Source organism: Mesocricetus auratus, unplaced genomic scaffold, assembly GCF_017639785.1.
Source record: "Mesocricetus auratus isolate SY011 unplaced genomic scaffold, BCM_Maur_2.0 Super-Scaffold_100676, whole genome shotgun sequence".
Lineage (NCBI taxonomy): Eukaryota > Metazoa > Chordata > Mammalia > Rodentia > Cricetidae > Mesocricetus > Mesocricetus auratus.
This window is the reverse complement of record NW_024429266.1, coordinates 5,008,635-5,032,500: the sequence shown is the minus strand read 5'-3', so window position 1 is coordinate 5,032,500 and position 23,866 is coordinate 5,008,635. Positions and strand designations below refer to the sequence as shown.

General features: G+C 49.1%; 1 protein-coding gene across 3 annotated transcripts in view; it reads left to right on the top strand.

The window, feature by feature from the left end:
• The window catches only part of Ptpn14 (protein tyrosine phosphatase non-receptor type 14), a 125,100-nt gene that overhangs the window by 64,888 nt on the left and 36,346 nt on the right, over positions 1–23,866 (top strand). For all 3 annotated transcript variants that reach the window (XM_040737384.1, XM_040737385.1, XM_040737386.1), the window contains exons 4-5: positions 18,281–18,378; positions 20,376–20,443. In XM_040737384.1, the coding sequence (XP_040593318.1) occupies positions 18,281–18,378; positions 20,376–20,443 (166 nt within the window). The remainder of the gene's footprint in view (positions 1–18,280; positions 18,379–20,375; positions 20,444–23,866) is intronic.

Genomic DNA, 23,866 nt, shown 5'->3' with positions numbered 1-23,866 from the left:
AATTTCCTCATGTGTAACTGACGAATACCGTTCACACGCTCAGTTCAGTCAGGTGTGTCTAGGCCACAGGGTCACCGGTTTCAAGCTGCTTCTGGCTTTCTCTCTTCTCCCAGATAAAAGACACCGTCTTCAGGGTGTGCGGGTGGGTAAGTGGCTGTTTAGGGAACCTGCTGTGACTCCCTGGCATCAGACTTGACCGTGAAGTGGCAGTTTCTGTGAATTCTTTGTATATCTGGGAGACAGATCAAACACTGAAATGGTCTTTAGTAATAACTAACGTGGTACCATTTATTTTTTATTGAAAGGAAAGAGAATAAACATTTTAAAATCAAACAAATCAGAAACCTCATGTGCAGTCGTTTATTTGATTTATTTTTTTCTCCCGTGTGTGTGTGTGTGTGTGTGTGTGTGTGTTTTGTTTTGTTTTGTTTTTTCGAGACAGGGTTTCTCTGTATTGTTTTGGAGGCTGTCCTGGAACTCGCTCTGTAGACCAGGCTGGCCTCAAACTCACAGAGATCCGCCTGCCTCTGCCTCCCGAGTGCTGGGATTAAAGGCATGCGCCACCACCGCCCGGCTTCTCCCGTGTGTGTATGTGTACATGTGCATGAGTTCATATGTATGTGCATATGTGTCTGCATGCATGTGGCAACCCGAGTCTCTGGATTCGTTTCCACTGTATTCATTGAAACAGTCTCTCAGTTGAACCTAGAGTTGGTCAGCATGACCACTCTGACAGGGATCTCTGTCTCCACCATTCCAAGTGCTGGAACTGTATAGTCAGGCCGCTGTGCCCACCTGCTGTTTCTGTGGGTCCTGGGAGCCAAACCCTTGTCCTCATGCTGGAATACTGTGATCACGTGGAGTACTGAGTTGTCCCCCTAGCCTGGTCTCTGCTCTTTGAACCATAAATGCTGGCTGTATGCTTCACAAAACCGGGTATACAGACCTTCCCCTTTAACAAAGTCATGATTTGATCCTGACACATTAAATCCTAGGTATTATGTATTTAGTGGCCTGTTATCTGGAACATCTTTAAAAAACAGTCACAAATGATGTGCCTTTTAGAGAGCTACCATGAAATCCAATTGGAAAAAAGAATCTCAAGAGAAACTGTTTTATTTTCCTGAGTTCCCTGATTTTCAGAGTTGCACTCGATCGCTCACTGACTCCAAGGGGCCGTTAGTAAGACGTCGCAAGGCTGAGATGGACTCAGCGTTTCCCTGGTGAGGTGGTGAGAGTTTGCGGTATGGGGTAGGTTAGCAATGGCGCATACAGTGTTTGTCTCAGGAGCTGAGTGGGAGGCCATGACCCAGACCCCACAGCGCTTACCTTTAGCGAGGGGGTGAAGGGGCGGGGAGGAGGGGAAGGATCAGGAGTCGTGGGAAGAGAAGTCCCCTCATGTCCAAGCATGCCCGCTGTGCTTTGTGGAGGTTTGAAAGACTTCCGTTCCTCATAAAGAACCCTCTGGATGTGAGGGGAATCATTATAATGGGCAGGACTGGGCATGGTGCGTTGATTGCAAAATGGCTTTTCCAAAAAAATCCTAGGATGGTGGCCATGCGGGGAGTCAGTGCCACAGTGACCTTTGCTCTCTTGTCCCAGAAGGACAGAGTACTGGGGTATTGAGTTGGAGTCGGGGAGGAGGAGGAGAGGGAAGGAGAAGGGACAGGTCCACTGTATCCACACAGTGAAGGCACAGTACCAGAGCGGCAGCAGAAATGGGAAGTGTGGACTTCGCGACTGTAGCGCCCTCCTCCCCCAGTCTAGGCTGCAAACCCCACAGTGTGTGGCTGGGCCCAGTCTGTCCCTGGTACTCGGGATGCTCTCAAATTCACGTGCAGTGTGCTGTAGCGCATGCGACAGGTGGGTGCGGTGAGACAGGTGTGATTGTTAGTCCCTGAGCGAAGTGTGTGATTCTGTACGTCGAGCGTTTATACCTAACAGAAGGGTATTCGGGTCACTACATCAAGGGTATCTTTTGTGTTACTTTGAAGCTGATTGAAAGAATACTGTGTGTGTGTGTGTGTGTGTGGTGTCCTTATGGGATGGGATTTGTCAGGGGACAACTTTGTGGAGTTAGACCCACCCTCCTTACGTGGGCTCCAAGAGTGGGTTCAGGTCACTGGGCTTGCGCAGCCAGCAGCTTTACTCCCTCAGCCATCCTGTCAACCCTCTTTCCTACCAGTTGGCTAGAGCAGGCACACTTCTCTTTCACGATGGTCCAATTGATCTTGGGAGATTGTGATTGACCAGAGCAGTTCTGAATGATCAAAACAAGACAGGCAGGGAGATGCCATCTTGGCTAGCCTTCTTCCCAGGCCCCAAAGTTACATGGACAGTGTTATCCCTTCCCATGCTCTCCCTGGCCCTGTAGGCATTTAGGTTGTGACACAGTAGGAAAGCCACATCAACCCATACCTCCTCATTGACCCAGCTGCTTTAATGCAAGTAAGTGTCCATCTGTCTTAACACTTGAACCGAGTGTGCAGGTGTTTCCCTGCACATCCTCCTCTAAGGAACTTGTTTGTGTATAAGCATCACTTTGGTGGGGGCACACTGTAGGTCCTTCCTCTGTCTGTTGGAGAGCCGAGGTTCAGGTATTCCAGAATTCTTATGTGTTGGTTTCAGTTGCCTCATCTCTAATTACCCATGAAGCTTATTCCTAGCCAGGGCACTATCTTATTTTCAACTTAAGGGAAGAGGGTTTGTTCTGACTCACAGTTTGAGGGGACACAGCCCATTGTGGTTAGGAAGGGGTGTCAGCAGGCAGTTTTGTGGAGGTGGGAATGTGAGTTTCCTTCCCTACCTCCTCAGAGGAGCAGGAAGCAGAGGGAAGGGGGGAGGAGAGGGGAGAAGAGGGGGTGAAGTCAGACTATAAACCTCAAGTCTCTGTCCCCCAGAGAGCTACTTCCTCCAGCTAGGTGCTACCTCCTGAAGGATCCACAGTCCCCGGACAGGATGCCACAGGTGATCAAGCCCATGGCCTGTGGGAACAAGTCACGTCAAATGATAATGGGTACCAATCATTCTATGTCTGTCTCCCCTACCTGCCACCTCCCACATCCTGAGCCGCATAGCCTGTTTGAGAAGGAGTCTATCAAGACACAGTTCTTCCAGAATCATAGTTTTGTGTCTAAACACAGTGCCGTTTAGGCGCAGAGTGCTATATTTGCAACCCAGAGTGAAAAGGGGGATGTTACTCAGTCACATTGCAGCTCATGACAGAAGCCGGCCCTTTGGCTGAGCCTGCAATAGTTTTAGGTGAAGCAAGCCTCCTGACTTAGGAGAGCCTGCGGGTAGGATTTATTTGACCTCCCTGAGAGCCTTTGCCAACTCCCCACTCTCCTGCCCTGTGACTGCCTGGGTATTGCACAGCCTTGAGGGCATCGGAGGGGTGAGTATTATCAAAGAGAAGGAAGTAGCAGAGACCGAGCGAGGGGAGCAGGCACTTCTTTGAATGAGCCTTTTACATGTGAGCGGTGGGAACCAGGATGGGCTTTAGTTTGAATTTATCAGTCATCTCCAGCCTTGGACACCAGTGCCAGGCTTTCGCATAACACCGAGGCCTTTAGAAGGGAGGAAAAGGAAGACACTGTCGGAGGCACCTGCCTGTGTCAAGTTACCAGGTTCAGCCATGGAAACAGTGGAGAGCCCAGGCCGAGGCATTGGAGGGACAGGCTGCATCGCACAGCCGTTGATGCCCTAACCCATCCAGTCAGTCATGTTTGCAGCCAGAGGGAACGAGGGGATGTTCACCTGCTGTTTCCCACCACCAGGCCCGAGATGAATTAGTGCCACTCAGAGCAGAGGGCAGCACCCTTGACCTAAAACTAGCCAAAAGCCAAGCAGACACTTGATGCTTTCCTAGGAAATGGTGGAGATGAAGTAATGTCAGGAAAAGGAGCAAACATGTTTCGAAGACGGTGGCAATAATGCCTGCTAGGATGACAGAATCGTAGGCCATCCAACTTGGACTTGAAGTGTTCCTGGCAGATGTCACTGAAATAGGTGACCCACTCTGAAAAGCTGGGGGCCATTGGTATGACCCTGCTGGGACACTGATGAAAGTTATACATCTTCTAGACGTCTCACGTCTGTTTCTAATGATAACTGGAGTCAGCAAAGAACTATGTTTGTTTACTGTTCGATGAGGATGAAGTGTACCACAGAAGCAGGACCGCTGAAGTAGAAGCCCAGGAGACCTCAGTCCTGGGTGCTTGTTTCCCGGGCAGGCCCATACTCTGCTCAGAGTTTAGCGACCACACATGTAGTCAGTCAGCAGAGGAGAACGTTCTGAACGCGCTGTGTCAGAAACATAGGTGGGGCCCGGGGAGATGGCGCCGTGGGTAAGAGCACTTGAGTCATGAGGACTTGGGTTTGGAACCCCCGCAATGGAGGGTGGAGGCAGGCAGGTCCCGTGAGAGCTCACTGGCCTGCTAGCCTAGCCAAAGAGCAAACTTCCTGTTCAGTAAGAGACCCTGGCTCAAGGCAGCAACTGGAAGAGCAATCAAGGAGACACCTCACATCCTGTGTGGGCCTCTGCGTGTGCTGGAGTGGGACCGCGGATGCACACGTTCACATACAGGCTCTGCACACACAGACGTGCACCGCACACGCACACTGGCAAAAAAGAAACACAGGTAGGCATGCTTACGTCTTTCCGAGATATCAGAGTGTATTGAATAACAAAGTCACAGGCTGTGTCTAGTCCATTGGCTGAGGCTTGTCAGGTGATCTGACGTCTCTTGATAGCCCGCCCTCGGTAGACACAGGCTCTTTTATTCCAATCTTAATTATTATTAGCAACTGTCAGTAACACATTCCATTACACACACACACACACACACACACACACACACACACACACACACGTCCATATATGTCAGAGTTCACAGAGGCCTTCCTTACTGGAGGCAACGAGGGATCTGGTAAGTATAACGAGAATTGCAGTACCTGGTGTGGTAAGGCGTTAAGAACTCAGTAGGAGAGCTGACGGGACAGGCAGAGCTGAGGGTGGAAACCGTCAAACCTCAGTGTGGTCCAGAAGGACCAGTCAGGCAGTGGGCCTTGCTCAGCTCAGTCCCGTAGGGCAGTTAGGAGTTCTGCCCTTAGGTTCCTCGGTGCATTGGTGATCAGCAGTGCTGTTGCTATTGCAATGTAAGTTTTGCTTTTATTTGGTTCATATAAAGGTGTGGTACCCATCATTAGTCTGGTGTTTTCCATAAATTATTGGGCCTGATTTCTTTAATATGGCTTAATGTGCATTCCCAATGTACTTCACTGCATTTATAGGCGTTACCTCTTCACTGTCATTTATCGTCTGTATGGCATGGCTGGTTCTGACTGTCTGTCTGTCTGTCTGTCCGTCTGTCCACTGTCCATCTGTCTATCCGTCCCCATCTGTTTGCCCATCCGTCCGTCAGTCCGTCCATCTGTCCATCCATCCATCTGTCCGTCCGTCTGTCTGTCCCCATCTGTTTGCCCATCCGTCCGTCCATCAGTCCGTCTGTCTGTCTCTACGTGTCTTTGTGCTCCGATGCTCCTGAAACCAGATATCAACCTCAGATACCTTTCCTCAGGAGCCACCTGTCTTGATTTTGAGCAGAGTCTCTCAATTCTCACTTTAGCCGGCCCTGCTAACCAGCACTCCTGTCTCTGCCTCCGAAGTGCGTGCTGAGGTTACATGTATCAATAGTAAACACCTGACAAAAGTCAGTCTATGACGAGGAAGGATTTCTTTTTGGCTCTCACTTTTGTAGATGTCAGTCCATGACTGGTTGGCCTTGTTCTTCAGTGGTGGCTCATCGGGGTGGGAGCACATGATGGCAAGGCTATTCTTCTCCGTCTAAGAGAAGGTTAAGGAAGAGGGAGGTCCGGGTCCATGGCCCTCAAGCTCCTCCCCCAGGACTTGAATCACTCCCATCATGCCCCACATCTTAAATGTTCTGCCCCCCCAAAGTAGAGACATCATAGTGATCGTGGGCCTCTGGGGATATTCTGTGTCAAAGCTCCGTGGCACTGTCCGTGAGGTTCTTGGTTTATGGAGAATATGCTTCACGCACTTCCTTTCTGATTTCTAACGGATGGTTTTCAGTTCTTGGTCCTAGGCTAAGGAGGAGGAATGTGTTTCTAGCTTTCCCCTCGTGGGATGGAAGATGGGAACTACATTTTTCTGCTTAACAACTCCCCACCCCTGCCTACATCTTCAACAAAAGTTTGCTGTCTACCTGTTTGTAGTCAGTCCTCTGAAACTTCGACTCATCATTTTTTTTTAAATCTAGTCAACTATTTTTCTACCCTGAAATTATCTGGGTGTTCAGAGTTATGAGAAAAATTTGGTGCCTTAGGCGATGGCTCAGTGGTTAAACGACCTGCAGTGACCCAGATTTCGGATCCCTAGAACCCACAAAAATGCTGAGTGACCACAGTGGCTCATCTGTAATCTTGACTGAGAAGTCAGTGGATCCCTGGAGCAGCCAGGCTGGCAAGACTAGCCATGTTTGTGAGCTCTGGGCTCAATTTAGAGATCTGATTCAGAAAATAAGGTGGGAGGAATGAACGAAAGCTCAAGACAACAACTTTGGACTTCCATGCATATATGCAAATACATCCCACATACACGACGGTTACGCCCACACGTTTGTACAACACATGCATACATAAGAGAGACTTTTAAAGAAGATTTTGTTGTTGATACTGAGACAGAGAAGTCGATCTCCAGGACGGAAGAACACTTACAAATCCCTGAGAGGGATTTGAAAAACAGGACTATAGATAGGGAGACATTTCCATGCTGAAAAAAAAAAGAAATCTGGGAATAGTTTCTCAGAAACCACAGCATGGATGATACTAGATTCTTGGTCAGTGACACATTTGCTGGTTTGGCATTTTTTTATCTTTGGCAGTTGTTGCCATATTTGATGTCTTCAGCCACTTTTGAAGGTTCTATAAGGGAAGCTATCCATATCCAACTCTGGAAGTTTTGTCAGTGGCCAGTGGATTCATGTTGTAGTATTGTCACTGTAACGATAAACGGCACACTTGTTGAGAAATTACTTACAAGAGAAAAACGGGCAACCCAGATGAGTCAAGTAGCCTTCACTACCAAACTGGAAGCAGAACAGAGAACAAATGTGGTTCTGCTGTAGTCTTTTATAAGAACCTCCTTACACGCCTCTAGTCACCCCTGTAAGTGGGCCTGGCTAGCGGCGTAGATCATCGCCCTGTCCAAAGTGGGTGTAGTTAGCGGCACGGTTCCGCCCTTTCGTTACCACATCCATATGTGCCTCTAGAGCACCATGTGGCTAATGGCACAGTCCTAAGTTTCCTCCTACAGTAGTATGGCTCAGACCTTGGGTAGTTTCTTCTCTTTCCATTTTCCCTTTGAGATCTGTGCTCCTAGACCATGGGAGCCATAGAAGTATCTCTTCTATACAGGCGCAGCACTGGACACAGAAGCCTGGCGGGTCTCAGCTGCCAGCACCTCCAGTTCCTCGTGTGTAAAGAGAAATCTTAGTGTCTGAAAGGCTGTGGGTCTGAGATGGTGTGAAGATACAGGAGACACAGGGAATCACTCTGCTGGTGCAGAGCCGGGAGGTATCCAGGCCCCAAGCAAACTACAGACAGAGTAGGATGGATTTTCTATCCATCATTCTAAACAGGAAGTGTATCCCAGGGCGTGGCATGTCACCTGCCCTTTGGCCAGTGAAGAAGTTTATCCTACACTACTGCATGGGTGTTTGAGGGTTGGAAATCCAGGATGACCCATTCACAAAAGTGGAGAAGGGCTTGGTTCTTGGTGTGGGAGGGGCCAGAAGCCTGATAGCTGGTGGTATTCTCCACCTTCATCTGAAGTCTCAAGGTCAGTGGTACCCAATGGTCTCCACCTCCATCCACAGTTTCAAGGTCACTGGTACCCAATGGTTTTCACTTCCATCCACAGTCTCAAGGTCATTGGTACCCAATGATCTTCACCTCCATCTGAAGTCTCAAGGTCACTGGTACCCAATGATCTTCACCTCCATCTGAAGTCTCAAGGTCACTGGTACCCAATGATCTTCACCTCCATCTGAAGTCTCAAGGTCACTGGTACCCACTGGTCTTCTCCACTTCCATCTGAGATCTCAAGATCACTGGTACCCACTGGTCTTCTCCTCCATCTGAAGTCTCAAGGTCACTGCAACCCAGTGGTCTTCTCCACCTCCATCCACAGTTTCAAGGCCACTGGTCAAGAGTTTGGCTACAGTAATTTAGAATGGGCTGGAAGATTTCTACTTTTCTCTATTTTCATCATAGTCTCTGGGGATTATATAAGTAATTAATTCCGTTGCGTCATCCCTCATTCAAACACCTATTAAGCGGATAGTCAGTATTTCCCCCTTGCTCTGGGTGTGTGACTTCACTGACAGGAGACAGACCCCTTTGGCAGTGATCGTGGAGATACTATTGTTTATGATCTGATAAAGCCACTGAAGATCAGAATGCAAAGCAGCCAAACACTAGCTCTAACCTCTACCCCAGACCGAAATGGGTGAGTGCGATGCTCTCCCTGTCTGGAAACTAAATCTCTCATGAGACCCTTTGCTTTTTCCTTTTAAACCTCCCTAGTGCTGGGATTAAAGGCGTGAGCTCTGTTATTCTTTTTGGCTGATTCATTCTTATGTAGCTCAGGGTGGTCTTGGACCCACAGAGATCCATCTGCTTCTGTCTTCTCAGTCCTGGGATTAAAGGTGTGTGCCACCAGTGCCTGGCTCCAAGGCTAGGACTAGCTTTGCATTTTGATCCCCCGGCAAGCTTTATTAAATCATAAGTGATATGTCATCACAAATGATGTTGCCTTTAGTTCAGGATTCTAAAGAAGAGCCTAGGCCCCCTTCACTGAGTGTCTGTTGTTAGTCCCTTTCACAGTCCAAGCGCACTGCTGACAATCCCATGATGCCTCTGACTGCTAACCACACTCGCAGGCCTTTCTGCCGACTTTCTGGCTTCTAACCAGAAAGACGCTCCCTGGGCAGTTGACTCATGCTTCCAAGGGTAATTCAAGCTCCTTTTCCCACAGTGGATGGGAGGTAATAGCGTGGACACATGGTTTTCAGGGCAGACAGGTGTGTATTTCAGGCAGGTGACTCCAGCCATACTCATTACTAGCATAGGTAGGACGGATGAAGTCTCTCTGCCCTGCAGCTGTAGTTCAGAGGCGTGGCGGGAGCTGGCTAATGAGCAGGCTGCCTGTGTCTGGATTCATCTCCTTCCGTAAGGCTGCTGGTTCCTGATGTGGCAGCGTCTCAGTCTCCACTCCCGCCACTGGTGGCTGAGATTCGTACTCTGTGGTGCAGGAGTGTTTCTTCCGTTTGCACGGAGGCTGAAGTTTGCCCTACCTCGCTGCTCACTGTAAGGCTCAGACACCGCCACTGCCACCGCCACCGCACACCCCCACGCTCTGTGTCCAAGTGCGAATGTATGCTAAGCACTCTAGCTTTGAGTCAGGTCCCCAGTCCCCAAGTTTCCCCGCCCCTCCCTTCTCCTCCTCTCTCCTCCTCCTTGTCCTTCATTTGTGTGTATATATGGGGCACATGGGGAGGGTATGCTCTCTCTTTCCACCACATGGATCCCAGGGATCAAACTCCAGTTGTCAAGCCTGGTGGCAAATTCCTTTACCCACAGGGCTATTTCGCCACCGTGACAAAAGTTTAAGCCTTTGAACTTGGTGTGCAATGGGTTGCGTTTATGAAATTCATTTTAATATTTACGTGTGTGTGTGTGTTTGTATGTGCTGCTGAGGCAGGGTCTTCAGGATGTATACTCAAGGTCTCACTAGTACTCCTGGCTAGCTGGCCCACCAACTTCCAGGCAATTCTCCTGTCTCTGCCTCCCTCCCCCCCACCCCGGTGTCACTGTAGGATTATGCACACCGCCACATTAGCTTTTTACATGGATTCTGGCGATTAAACACAAGTTGTCAGGCTTATGTGGCATGTGCTTTTACAAAGTGATTATCTAGCCGGCCCAAACTGGTTTTTGAGCTGGATTTCTCCCCCACAGTCTTGCACCCCTCTTCTCAGGTAACGCTCCTGCCTTGGGCTTCCGACCACGAAGACCGACGTTACACACCACACCTAGTGTTTCTGAAACGCTTGCATGCCCTGGATGTAACATCTCACGACACTGGTGGAAAGGGACTCATCTCCCTGTCTGCCTTCTTCTGTGTCACCCGGGGAGCACTTACTGAACGTCCAGATGCTGATATGGAAAGCTCCAAGGGGATAGTGCAGGAGCCTGGGCTGTGCAATACAGGGGTGGGGAGGACTGGGGAGCACGGAGAGGTGGGGGGTGCGCTGGGGTGCTGTGGGCTGGGGATCACTAGAGGCTAGAAGAAGGACTGTGGGGCTGTGAATGACATCTGCTGCCTTGTTTGTGTGCATATGTGTGTGTGTGTGTGTGTGTGTGTGTGTGTGTATACATGATACATGTCACAGCATCTGTGTGGAAGTCATAGGACAATTTGTAGGAGTCTGTTTTCAGCTTTCACCATGTAGATTCCAGGGATCAGGCATGGAAACAAGGTCATCAGTCTAGCCCTCAAGCACTTTTACTGGCTCCTCATACACAATTTTTTTGTTTTTCAAGGCAGGTGTCTCTATGTAGCTTTGGAGCCTGTCCTGGAACTCTTCCCTGTAGACCAAGCTGGCCTCGAACTCACAGACATCCTCTGCCTCCTGAGCGATGGGATTAAAGGCATGCACCATCACTGCCCAACCTTGTATACAAATTTTTTGTGTGGCTTTAAATCCCTAATTTTCTTGACTGTACCTGGGGGGCATAATTGTGGGGTGGTCATGAATATTTCTTAGGAACTACGAAACTGTTTTCTGAGTTATGAGAGATTTTAAGGTAGGTTAAAACAAGCTCAGATTTTATTTTGACACCAATACCACTTTATTTTTGGGTCTTCTGAAGACACCATTCTCTAGCTGGTGGCATCTGGGTCACAGCAGGCCTCTATGGGCCTTTCTAGTCCTACAGATAGGGTCAATGTGAAGGGGTCTGTGCCCAGTGACAGGACAGAAAAGTGGAGTTGGGACATTCCCTCTTTCCCTGTGATGTGCTGTGGAAACCGAATTCCTTTTTTACACAGAACCTTTGTTCAATGTAGGCCTCTATTAGGGAGTTTATGGCCACTATATCCTATACTTGGAGTCTCTATAATTTGTTATAATTAACTCAAGAGTTCAAGAGCAGAGAGTGTGGGTCACGTCGGGGCTTGCCTTGCTTCTTACGCAACATTCGCTGCCATTGGTCTTTTTTTCCCTTAGCCCTCAAGGCCTGTGTGTTTGTGTGCATTTAAACAAACACTATCCTTTTAAGGATGAAATGGCAAGCCTCAGAGTCTTCCTAAGAAGTTAGGTGTCTCTGGTGAGAGAGGGCGGTTATTGATCCGGTGCCGTTGTAACCTCGTGGAGTAGAACATGCACCAAGGAAATCCTGCCCAGGTGTGTTTGGGAAAATGTGTGTGTGTGTTTTCTGGAGTACACATCGGTTAACTTGTGTTTGTGAGTAAGGCCCGAAGATAGGCTTTCCCTTTTAGGGTCATTGCTGTCACTTGTGGGGTTGGCTCCTTTCCTTCTGTTTGGTTTTCTTTGGGTCATTTTGTTTCCCATAGTTGTCAGAGTGTGGTGTGCACTTTTAATTGACTGTCAGCTGGGACACTCATTAAACATAAAAGCTTTTTAGATAGCACGAAGACCAGGTACCAAACGCATTATTATGTATGTCAGGAGTCGTGGACTGGAATACTTCCCAAGGGTTTTTGAGGGCTCAGGGCCAGGGAAGGAGATGACTAGATAGGTCTGGTTGTATGCCTGCCTAGTTATATGAGGACAAAGTCAGTATGGGCCACCCCATTATTTCCAGCTGGAGCTGAGAACAGCCTTTGGAATGTGCAGATGAGATTTGCCTCCCCTGGTGCTACCCAGCCTCCATCCATCCAAGAGCTTAGCTTGCTCCATCCTACTTCAGGACGGCTTATCTTGTTTTTTGTTTTTTTTCCTCTTGCTTTCTTTCTTATTTGTACAGCAAACTGTCAAACAGAAAGCAGTGTTTTCCCAGGCAGTCTCCACCACACAGGGAGAAGGGTCCAGTGCATTCCAGCAAAAAAGACTTTCCGATGCTGGTTGTGAACAAAGGTTTCTAGCCAGGAAATGACATTTAAACCTTGCCCACTCAGTAACTGAGACAGCAATGACCCTTCCCTCCTCTGACCCTCCATCGTTCTGTAAAGGCTTCCAAGACAGAACGTAAAGATGTCCTTTTACACATCGTGACATCGGTTTTTGGCTCCTCAGATGAGAGAGGTTGACAGAGCTGGATTTCAGCCGTGGAGGAGGGAACGAGATGATAGGAACCCTTGATGACCCTGGAGACATAGGCTGGTGCTCATAGCTCATAGTGCCTTAGTCCACCTGGCTGTAGGCAGCAGAAAGCCAGACCTAGAGAGTTCTCAGCCATGTGATGAAACACACCCTACAGTGCATTTGTGGGATAGCCTCAGGCTGAGGCACACACAGGTCTCCTGGGGAAGGGCCAGCCTCCTCAAGCCTTCCCCAGAAGCACAGATAGGGTGCTTTTAATTTTGTTTTTATTTGGGGATTTCAGGGAATCGAGGTGCTCACCCGGAATGCTGAGAAGCAGATCCCGCCCTCCTCGTGTTTGTGGCTGGCCCTGCTCAGATGCCATCTGGCCGTGGCTTTAAGACGCGATGTCACCTTGGACGAGCCATTCTCTCTGAGCACAGTTCCTGCTGTCCACATTAGAAGGGCCGGGCATGGCTGTAAAATCTCCCCCAGTTACTTGTTTAGGATCAACTATACAGCATCAGTGTCTGGCCTCCAGGCTTCCGTGGCACTCCTAATCAGAGGACTGCCCCTGAACATTTCATTCACCTGAGGCTGAAGCTCCTCAGTGTCATCTCATCATCTTTGTCCAGGAGACAGGGCAACAGGAGGACAAATGGAAATAGGAGTCACAGGGCTCTGAAGAGGCCTGCTAGAGGGTGGCAGCCACTTGTACTCAAGCTCCATTGGCCCACCACTGTTATCAGGAAATGAGGTTAGCCTCTGTGTGTGTGTGTGTGTGTGTGTGTGTGTGTGTGTGTGTCGGGGGACTGGGGGGTGGTCCTCCAAGCTGGCATCTACAGCACCTACTGCCCACCACTCCCCTGCTTCCATCCTCTGGTGGTGGTGAGGGTACCAGTGTTCTCAGATGGCAGTCAGGGCAGCCCAGGTCTGAAGACTTTGCTATTGTGACGGGCTCTTCCCAACTCCGGGATCCTCTGCTGCCCTAGACTTGGAATGAGGGACTCGCCTGGGGGAGGGGTGGGAAACACTTTCTCAAAGCTACACGTCCTCAGCCTTTTGAGTTCCTGGCGCCTCTCTCGTGGTTCTGCGGTAAGACAGGCCCTGCTTTGTAGGCTACCACAAGGCGTTTCTCAACCAGAAGAGTCAGACCCGAGAGCATAAGACAGATGGAATGATCAGATTCCTCACGCGTGAGTTCAGGTGGCGATGAGGGGTCCCAGCCACACGTCTTGGAACACAGAGGATAGCGTGATGCTGCGGAGACTTTTGGGGGCTTCTCAGTACCTCTCTTTCAGAACACCAAGTGCTCTGCTGGCTTGGCTAAGTTTAGCATTTAAAAATAAACACAAGCTTTCTGTTCAGAATCTTAGAGGAGGAAGGAAGTTGGAAAAGTTGTCGGTGCCATGGAATAGGAATGTTCAGGATGACCCTCCAGAGCCACACTCGGTGCATCTTTCGGCTCTCCGTTCTTAACGTTCAGCGACAGGGATCACTGGGACCCTTGTCTGCATCACCCAGAGAGACTAGCATTTACTCAATGAATGGATTTTTGCTTTAGGTTAAAATCAAGACCAAAAAAAAATTAAACAAGAAAATGTACCTTTATTCAACGTGCAGAATTATATCCCCATTCTTACAGGGAGCACCAAAGACTTGTGACCTACAGCCAGTCCCTGGGTCTCTGCAGCAAGATGGGGTGTTTCAAGGACTTTGAGTATGAGGGATGTTTTAACATTTCCTTGCGAGCGTAGGTCCAAAGAGGAGCTCTTTGGAAACTTGGCTGTGCTTTGTTTCCTGGCACGAGGATTGGCTGGCTGGATTTTCCCCTTCCACCCACACCCACGGTGCTGACAGGGCGGAGTGTACGTCCGTCCATGAAATTGTATGTTTCCAAAATAGGACCCACGGCTTTGCTCTGACTGCAGTCAGAGTTGTATCTCTAACCAAATCAGAGAGGAACTCAACCATGCTAGAAACAGAATGCCAGTCTGCTCGCTCCGATCCTACGGGACGACATTTTTGTGTTTTACGGAGGGGCTCTCGGTGGGAAGGCGAACGGAGCAAACGATTTCCACATAAGTCCACATTTTGTTCTTTTTGTTTTGTTTTTTTTTTCCAGTCTCACTAGTAACCGCCACAGCCTCATGCGGTGACAGCACACATCACTATGTCTTCTCAGAGGCCTTTGTGGTCTGGATGGCTTCCAGCCTAGAGCATACAGCTCTGGAGTTCTATACCAAGCACAAGCCCACACCAGCCTACGTGTGAGGAACGTTCCAGTGTTCCTTGCTGTAAGGCTGGAGTCACTGTTTCCTGTCACAGGATGGTCTGAGTAGAACCTGCCACTTATGTGGACTGGGCATTTGGCCCAGTGGGAAGAGGCTAGCACGAAGTAGCCCTGGACTTGATCCCTGGCATTGCCTACCAGCAGTGGTCGCCCATGCCTCCAATTCCAGGACTTGGAAGGCAGAGACAGGAGGAGTAGGAGTTCAAGGTCAAGCTTGGCGATGTAGGGAGTTAGAAGCCAGCCTGGGCCACATGAGACCCTGTTTGAAAGCCAGCAACAGCAGCAGAGCTGGACACGGGTGGACAACGGAGTGCCAGGCTTCGGAGAAGCAGGGCTGCTGTTGGTGGACTTAGTGGGTTCCTTCGTCATTGGTCTTTGGTTGCCCATTTTTCACCTCCGGGAGTGGCAAGGGAAACAGTGTTAGTTCTGGCACACAATGTGAGGACATCCTTAGAAACATTTCCCCCGGGGATGACAGACAGCCTCCACCAAACAGTGCAGGAAAGAGCCATGCTGGCCAGGATCGTGGGCCAGCTGTGGTCCCCGTGAGGCAGAGACTGAGGCCTGGTCCTGCCCCAGCTGACGGCATACCTGTACGTCCTTCTGACCTGAAGGATGAAAATGAGTGGAAGCCCCCATGACAGAGGAGAGGGGCTGTGTCACCAGAGAGGTCCAAACACTGTGCAGTTAGGGTGAGGTGAGCTTTTACCTCCTTTCCCAGTTGGGATGCCCCCACCCCTCCCCACCCGGTCTGGTCAGTTTTCAGAGCCCCTCTGTAGCTCTCCTTACTATCCCTGAAGGCGCCTTCTTAGCGTGTTTTTACCCTTTAGCATGACTGGAGAGACCTTTAGCGTGGGACCAGCAGAGCGCAAAAGTAACACCTTTCCTTGTCCCTCTTCCTGCTCTCATTCCCTCCGTTTTGAGATCTTAAGTCTCTAAGCGGCTCGTCTTCAAAGGCGCAACTGAGCTCACAGTGAGCTCTTGGCGCTTGAAAGGGGGTTTCGTGACTTAAGGACCCTCTCACTGGCTGTGTCTCATCCCTCTAAGAACTGCTGGGGTTGTGGAGATGAAAGCCTCCTCAAGAGACTCCCAGACACTTCCCAGGGTCTCTCGAAGAGAGGTTACCCGGAGCGAATGAGGCACTGCTCCCTGGAGAACTGGCCCAGGGACGCAGTGAGCAAGATGGCGGAGGGCACCGAACACAGACCTCAGGAGGCCGTGCAGTGCTCTGAGATGAGAAGCATCCCTCTGGAGCCACAGGCCTCCCCCCCCCTCCCTCCCCAGACTTGCCGAGCTTACTCCCGTGAGGTGCACCAATATGGCGCGTTGTCAGTTAGCTCCTGTTTCATTTCCATTTGGGACAAGTCTCACTGTGTACCCCAGGCTGGCCCAGACATCACTGCAGAGCCTGGGCCGGCCTTGAATTTGTGACCCTTTTGTCTGAGTCCCTGGAGTGCTGGGATTACAGGTTCATGCCTCCGCCTGGTGTTGGTTTTTAAATACCAGCATTTCGTGTGTTTAAATATGGCTGTGCTGTAGTTGAGAGGGCGTGTGTTCCTTCACGCAAAGGGGAGGATGTGAAGTCTTGGTGGAGTTCCTGGAATACAGAGGAGCAGAGGAACTGGGGTTATGATTGTAGCTTGGGCTCAGAGGAGACACAGGCAAGCGCTTGGCTGTGGACCGCAGTGTAGGACCACTGATCTCTCTGAGAGAAACATGACAACTGGGAAATATGGAATGAGAAATTGATACTCTGCACAGAGGAAATCGTAATGCCAAAGGACATGACTAACCATTCAGGATTCTTAGTGCCGGGTGTTTTGATTTACTCTTGTCAAGATTCTAAGTTCAATATAAAGTTGTGCTTTCATGCTATTTGTCCAGATTCTCACGAAGGAGCAAATCGTGGCTTCCTTTGCCCACTGCCAAGAACTGTCCCCAAGAATCACTCTCTCTCTTTTTCTCCATCCCCTCCCTACACACACACACACACACACACACACACACTCTCTCTCTCTCTCTCTCTCTCTCTCTCTCTCTCTCTCTCTCTCTCTCTCACATACACAGAGTGCCCTTTATTTCACTGACTTTTGCAGTGATTGTGATATTTCCTCCCCGTTACTCTAAGCATTTTCAGGGTTGATAAAAGTGGCTTTTCATAGCCAGCAAATGACTTTGACCATTAAGCTCTTGTGTCTAATTCCTTTCCTGTGCTCTAGGACTTTGGGGGTAAGAGGAATCAGGACTGTAGTGACAGTTAAGGACAGAGCAGTGTCCATTGAGGGGGTGGCCTTCCCCCCTCAAGTAGACAAAAGGTTTTCTGCTGGTCAGCTTCGAAAGCTCAATGGAGATCATTCTTTGATACAGCCAAACATTATGGGCAGGAGGAAAATTCCTGACTGGATGGTGAAACCTATAAAAATGGTTATGAACTTGTGGGAGTAGATAACAAAAATTAGTTTTCTATCGCACATTAAGTTTGATTTGAAAGGATTTACTAAGTGACTCCCAGTGTTTGCTCTTCAGATCTGAGTCTAGGTTTTCACCACCAAACACTAACCTGTTTGTTTTTTGTTTGTTTGTTTGTTTGTTTGCCCCGCCCTATAGGCCAAGGAGGGCGGGGCTTTATTGGGCTGAGCAGAGAGCCAGTGTCTCAGCCTCTGGCGGGCACTAGGCCAGTGTGTCCAAGCACCTGTCATAGTGCAGGTATATAATATACTTAGCCAGAAGCAGTTCCTACCCCTGACTGTCTGTCTGTAGGGAAAGTAGGCTTTGGGTGACCTTTGAGTTCCCAGACAGGGTCCTCAGAGTTAAGTTAAAATCCAGAGTAATTATTACCAGGGGCGCGCGCGCGTGCTGGCGGTCAGTATTTACCAGATGGCTTTGCAGGGGCAGTCGGGTTGGAGAGATGACTGCGAGAGTGGCAGCTGGAAGCAAACAGCCGGGTCAGGGAGGTGTCTGAAGATCCGGGCCATTCTGAGAGAATGGCTTTGGAAGCAGGAGGAGCAGGCACTGTTGCAGCTCCTCCCCAGAGACCTGACATGGGGCTGCCCTGCTGACTACTTACATTGTGCTTTTGGAAAGGGTGCCCCAGGTCGGAAAGTTAAAACCAACCACCTTTCCATGAGTCTCATACATGTGAGGTGAAGCCTAGCTCTGGAAAAGTTTCAACATAATTCCATATGACGTGACCAACTAGTGATCTGGCCTACCAGACTTTCGCCTTTATCGTTTTGTTTTTTTTTTAAGATTCACTTTTATTTTATTTTATTCCTACCTCAATTAGGTAATCAAGATAGCGCAACTCCCAACCTGCAAACATGACCAGAGACCCATCTGTCAGGGGATTCTAGATTGTGTCAAGTTCACAATTGAGCTATTGAAAGCAGGTCCTGTTGAGCGTTTCCGGAACATCCTTGGTCTCAGTTCATCCCGAGGGCCCACAAACAAACCTTTAGATGGGATTGTTCTCACCTCGAACGGTCTTCAGCACCTGCTACATCAGACGGGGAAAGGGACACAGGGGGCAGAGGTCACTGTCTGCCTTTTGCAGAGATGACGCCACCAGCGTTGCCTGCACACCCTGCCGGGAACACCAGCATGCGTGTGTGCTTACGATTGTTCTCTCTTCCCGGAACAGATATCAGTATTACCTGCAAGTCAAGAAGGATGTGCTTGAAGGGCGGCTGCGGTGCACCCTGGAGCAGGTGGTCCGGCTGGCCGGCCTGGCTGTGCAAGGTAAGGAAAGCATCTGTGGAATTCCGTCTTCTGCCTCGGGACGCTCTTCCAGGAAGAACAGATTTGGTCAAGCGACCTCTGGCTGAGGCTCCCTGGTCTTCTCAAGGGGTTTTGCATTGAGATGGAAAGTTAGTGATTTGGGGTGGCGGGAGGGTGGATTTCTCCAGGCCGCTTGTAAGTCAGTCATGCTTGGTCGACTACGGTTCCCTTACGGTTATAACCGGAAGAAACAGTCTAAATCCTGCCTGTAATTGAGGCCGCCCTTCAGAGTGTGGGAGACGTTGTCCCGGGGTTATTCCACAGCACGGGGTGGTCGTATTCTGCGTGCTGATGGTGTGAACGGGTTACTGTCACCGCTTGAGGACAATAGCTTTAACCAGCAGTCTGTACCCCCACTGTCATGGAGATGGAGAGAGCAGATTAAAGAGATGATGGCCATGTTCAACCTTCTCTACTTTGTAGAATGTGTTACGGGTGGTTATGATGCCTATGCGTGCTTAGAACCCAACTCAGATCTTCCAGGAGAGCAGCAAATGCTCTTAGCCACTGAGCCTCTCTCCAGACCTGTATTTTATAATCTTTTGAATGGTGGTTTAAATGCATTTGCTCATATTGAAAATAAGAAGAGTATCTATAATTTTTAAAAGGTTTTTATCTTTTGTGTGTATGAGTATTTTGCCTACATGTGTGTATACGCACTATGTGCCATGCTTGGGGCGGCCAGAAGAGGGCATCAGATCCACTGGAACTGTAGTTACAGGTGTTTGTGAGCCACCAAGTGGGTGCTGGGAGCGTGTCCTCTGCAAGAGAAGCAAGTGTTCTTAACTGCTGAGACACTTCTTCAACCCCAAGAGAGCACGTAACATATATATGTTTGAAGCGTTGTTCTTCTGGGATGCTTCATAGGTAAAGTGATCATCTCCAAAGACGAGGACCTGAATTCAGATCCCAAGAGTCGCATAAGGTTGGGCACATCTGTGTATGCATTGGAGCACATAGACAGGTGGATCCTAGGGCGTTGCTGCATAGAACAGTGAACTTCAGATTCAACGGGGGACCCCCGCCTCTTAAAATAAGATTGCAGAAGCAACCAAGAAAGATACCAGAGATTGGCTTCCTGTCTTCATATGCACACTTAGAAGAATGCACCCACAAGCGTGCAAACCTCTCTCTCTCTCTCTCTCTCTCTCTCTCTCTCTCTCTCACACACACACACACACATACACACACACACACACCTAACAATTCCTATTGGGCCCATGCAAAGTCATACCCACAGAAGTAAAAGATGTGATTGGACACATGGCATGATTGAACTTGGAAGCAGGTGTTTAGGGGGTCGTCTTTGCTCCTCTGAGCTCCTCATCCAAGTGACAGTTGCACTCCATTTGTAGGGGGAGTCATCACCGTCTCTGTGACTCTGTCGTGTTGACATTTTTGTGCACAGAGGCAGCAGAGGGCAAGGTGTTTCCGTGGATTCAGTTTGCACGTGTCGTCCCAGCATACCACTGTGAGATGGCAGCCGGGAACAGAATTCCTGGCATCTTGTGACATGTAGATGTGCTCAGGAGGTGTGAAGATTTTCAAGGTTGTTTGCCAAGGGTGACTCACGGTGGGGATTTCCAGCTGCCGGTGCATTTTCCAGCTGCTTTTCACCATATTAACCTTGACTTAGAAAGTCCCCTTGGCAGATGATGTAGGATACCAACCTGGTACACACTCAACAAACAAACAAACACAGGCTGGTTTTAAAGTCTTTAAATAGCCTTTAGGACTTGCTTCCAATTTCCCTACTCTTCCTGCAAACCATCTAGTGGGGTTCACATGCCAATACTGATAGTTGCTAGGTAAAAGTGGGGACAACAGCAGGCACAGCAGGCACATCTTGGCACCAGCCTTGTTTAGTGGGGCTCGGGGAAATGCGGGCACAAGTTTGCCATGCTTTACTCTGTCTCTGCCCTCACATAACGATTGCTCTTGTTTCCCTGTCTTTTCAGCGGATTTCGGAGACTATAACCAATTTGATTCCCAAGAATTCCTCCGAGAATATGTCCTATTTCCTATGGTGAGTCCATTGCTGTTTTCCTTTCTTTCCTTGGACATTTCATTCTTTATTTGGAAATTCTCTGTGCTTCCTGGAGAGGAGGTCTGCATACTTTAACATAGGGACAAGTTTTATGAAGCACCAGGAGTGTAGAGGGGGGGCCTCTTCCCACGTCAGGACACTTTATGGTCCCCCCCAGATAGAACCTTTTTGTAGCATAGAGAAACAGCACCAAGTCTTGTGGGTTGATTCTCAGTTTATCAGGCTCCAGCAGTGTTTCTTTTTCTTTTGATGGCATCCGTACTTACGTATACAGTCCTGCTATCTGCAAACACAGACCGTTTTACCTCTTCCTTTCCCATGCAGATCTTCATTCTTTCATTTGTTATTGCCCTGATTATTCTAGCTAGGTTGCTAGTCCCGTTTGAATGCAGGTGGTGAGCGTGGGCTGGGAGGTAGCCGTCTGTAGATGGCCTGCTGAGCTTGTGTAGACGTGGGTTCAGTCCTCGGGACCACAAAAGAAAATAAGAGATGGGGTGATGGGGGATATCCTTCTGTACTGTTTCTCATATTGGTTGATGAATAAAACACCATTTGGCCAGTAGAGGCAGGAAAAAGGTGGGACTAGGAGGCGAGGAGGATTCTGGGAAAGGTAGACCATGGGGGATGACATGTAACCGCCAAAGGATTAACAGGTCTGCGCATTCTCTGGTAAACCTAGACCATGTGGAAATATATAGATTTATAGAAATGGGTTAATAATTCAGACAGAGCTAGCCAATAAGAAGTCCTAACCATCGACCAAAAGTTTATAAATTAGTATAAGTCTTTGTGTGTTTATTTGGGGCTAAAGGATGATGGGACCGGGCGGGACAAGAAACTCGGGGGAATTGGTAAAAGTATACAGAAACCAGTCTGATGTGTAGGAGCATGTACATACATACATACATACATACATACATACATACATACATACATCAGGAATAAATTCACTCAAGGAGCTGGAGGACTCTTGCACTGACAACTATAAAACATCGACGAGAGAAATTCAAGATTACACAAACAGATGTCCTGGGGCCATGGCTTGGATGGATTGGAGTTAAAATGCCCATGCAACCCAAAGTAACCTACAGATTTAATACGACCCCTGCCAAAAATCACAGTTCCATTCCTCACAGAAAAAATGGAAAAACAAACTTAAAATTCATGTGTAGCCACAAAAGATCCCCAAGTGGCCAAAGCAGTCTTGCCATAGTGAGCCCCTGCCTCAGCTCCTGCCTCCAGGTTCCTGCCCTGATGAGTTCCTGTCCTGACTCCCTTTAGGGCTAGACTAATAAAGCCTTTCCTCTCCATCTTTTTTTTTTTTTTTTGTCATGGTGTTTCTTCATAGCTATAGTAACCCAAATTCAGACATCATGGTGACTGATAAACAAACTCATTGACACTGGGTTGGAATAAAGCCCAGAAATAAATCCATACTCACACAACCAAGTTTTGACAGAGAGGTCAAGCATAAGCGTGCTGTGTTGGGAGAGCTTGGTGCTGACATGAAATGGGATGGGATTGGAAACCTTATGTCACCCAGTGTATACAAATCAGTTCCAAGTGGATTAAGATGCAGGCCTAGGGCTGGAGAGATGGCTCAGAGGTTAAGAGCACTGACTGCTCTTCCAGAGGTCCTGAGTTCAATTCCCAGCAACCACATGGTGGCTCACAACCATCAGTAATGAGATCTGGTGCCCGCTCTTGGCTTACAGAAATACATAGAGGCAGGATGTTGTATTCATAATAAATAAATCAAATCTTAAAAATAAAAGATGCAGGCATAAGCCCAGAGACTTTAAAATGTTAGAGGAATGGTGTTCTACATATGACCCCCTAAAACACAAGTACGTAAGTAGCAGTAGGGTCGCATCAATATAAAGAAAATAGTTGCAAATCATACTTTTGGACAAGGGGCTTGTAACCCAATCTGTGGAACTCAGATGTGGTAATAAGAAAACACAGGACCCTGTGACGGAATGGACAGGGGACCTGAACAGACATTTCTCAAAGGAAGATTAACAAAAAAAAATCCAGGAGATACATGAAAAATATTCAGCGTCACTGATCGTGAGGGAGTATCTGTGTAGACTTCTGTGGAGTACTGCTTCACTCCGGCCGGGGTAACTGTGTGGGGAGAACGGACCCATAGCTGCCACTCAGTTGCTAGGATGTGTGTTGACAGTGACACAGGGCAGGAATGGTAGGGACGAGCTCTCCTCATAAGTACTTAGGGTTATCATGAAGACACCTGTCTGCCGAGTCCTCTTCATTTGTAACAGTCTGGCTCCTCCCAACATACCACACCACCCCTTGGAGGTTGGGTGTCCCCTGCTGGCAAGTGCTCTGCCAGATCTGTCATTGAGGTCAGAGTCCCCTACCTACTCCTCAGGGAAGCCTTAATGCCTGCCTCTCAGCGGGCAGCAGCCATCAACTGTGCCCCAGGCACGCACACACTGGCACCTTGGTGAGCGCTTCCCAGCCCCCTCCGAGTTTGAACCTGCTCGTTGTTATTTATTTTTGCCAGTTAGGATGCCTGGTCTGGCTGCCTGCGCTCATGGCTGAACTGGGAATGTTCTAGGTTTGGCCTGCAGCCCTCATCTTTCTTTTTCTGAGCTCACATCCTCAGCCCACCATGTGTCGACCTGTCCTGGGCGGTCTGTGGTCTGAAACTTCACCACACATAGTTGCCACGTGACGTTGAGGCTACACAGGGCCGAGCACCTTCCTGGCCACACAGCCTCGAGCAAGTCAGCTTATGGCCCGGAGCCCAGGTCGTCTCGTCCAAAGTGAGAATAAACCCGTCCCCAATGTGAAGATCAAGGAGAACATCTGTATGAGACACCTAACTCAGTCCAGAGTAAATTCTCAGCAGCCTCTTACTTGGTCGTGTTACTATTACAGCGACTCTCCCTGTGATGTGCAGATAGGAGCTGATTAATGCCCCTGTCTGTGTTTTGAAATGCAAGCCAACCGGACAAGCTGAGGGACAAACTACTGCTAACGGTTCTGTGCAATCAAAGCCTCTCCTCTAACAACACAGAAGTCGTATACCGTACCGCAAGTTCAGTTCAGTCAATATTTATTGACCGCTTGCTTTGTATTATGGACCTGGGTGGGCCATTGTGGAAAAGCCCCAAGGCATGCCAGACCTCTTAGGAGACGGAAGAATTGCTGCCCTTGAGGGACCCAGATTCCAGCAGGTGAAGGGACGCCAGGAGTGATGTGGCATGGTGTACAGATAGCCACAGAAGAAACACTGTAGACAGGACACACAGGAGGGGTGTGAAAGGGCCCCCACAGCAGAGGAGCTGTGTCCAGGGAGGGGAGGCACCAGGGAGTATCGCTGGTGATGTCAGTCGAGACGGGAGGCTTCCCATCGTGCGGTGGGACTGTGGGTGT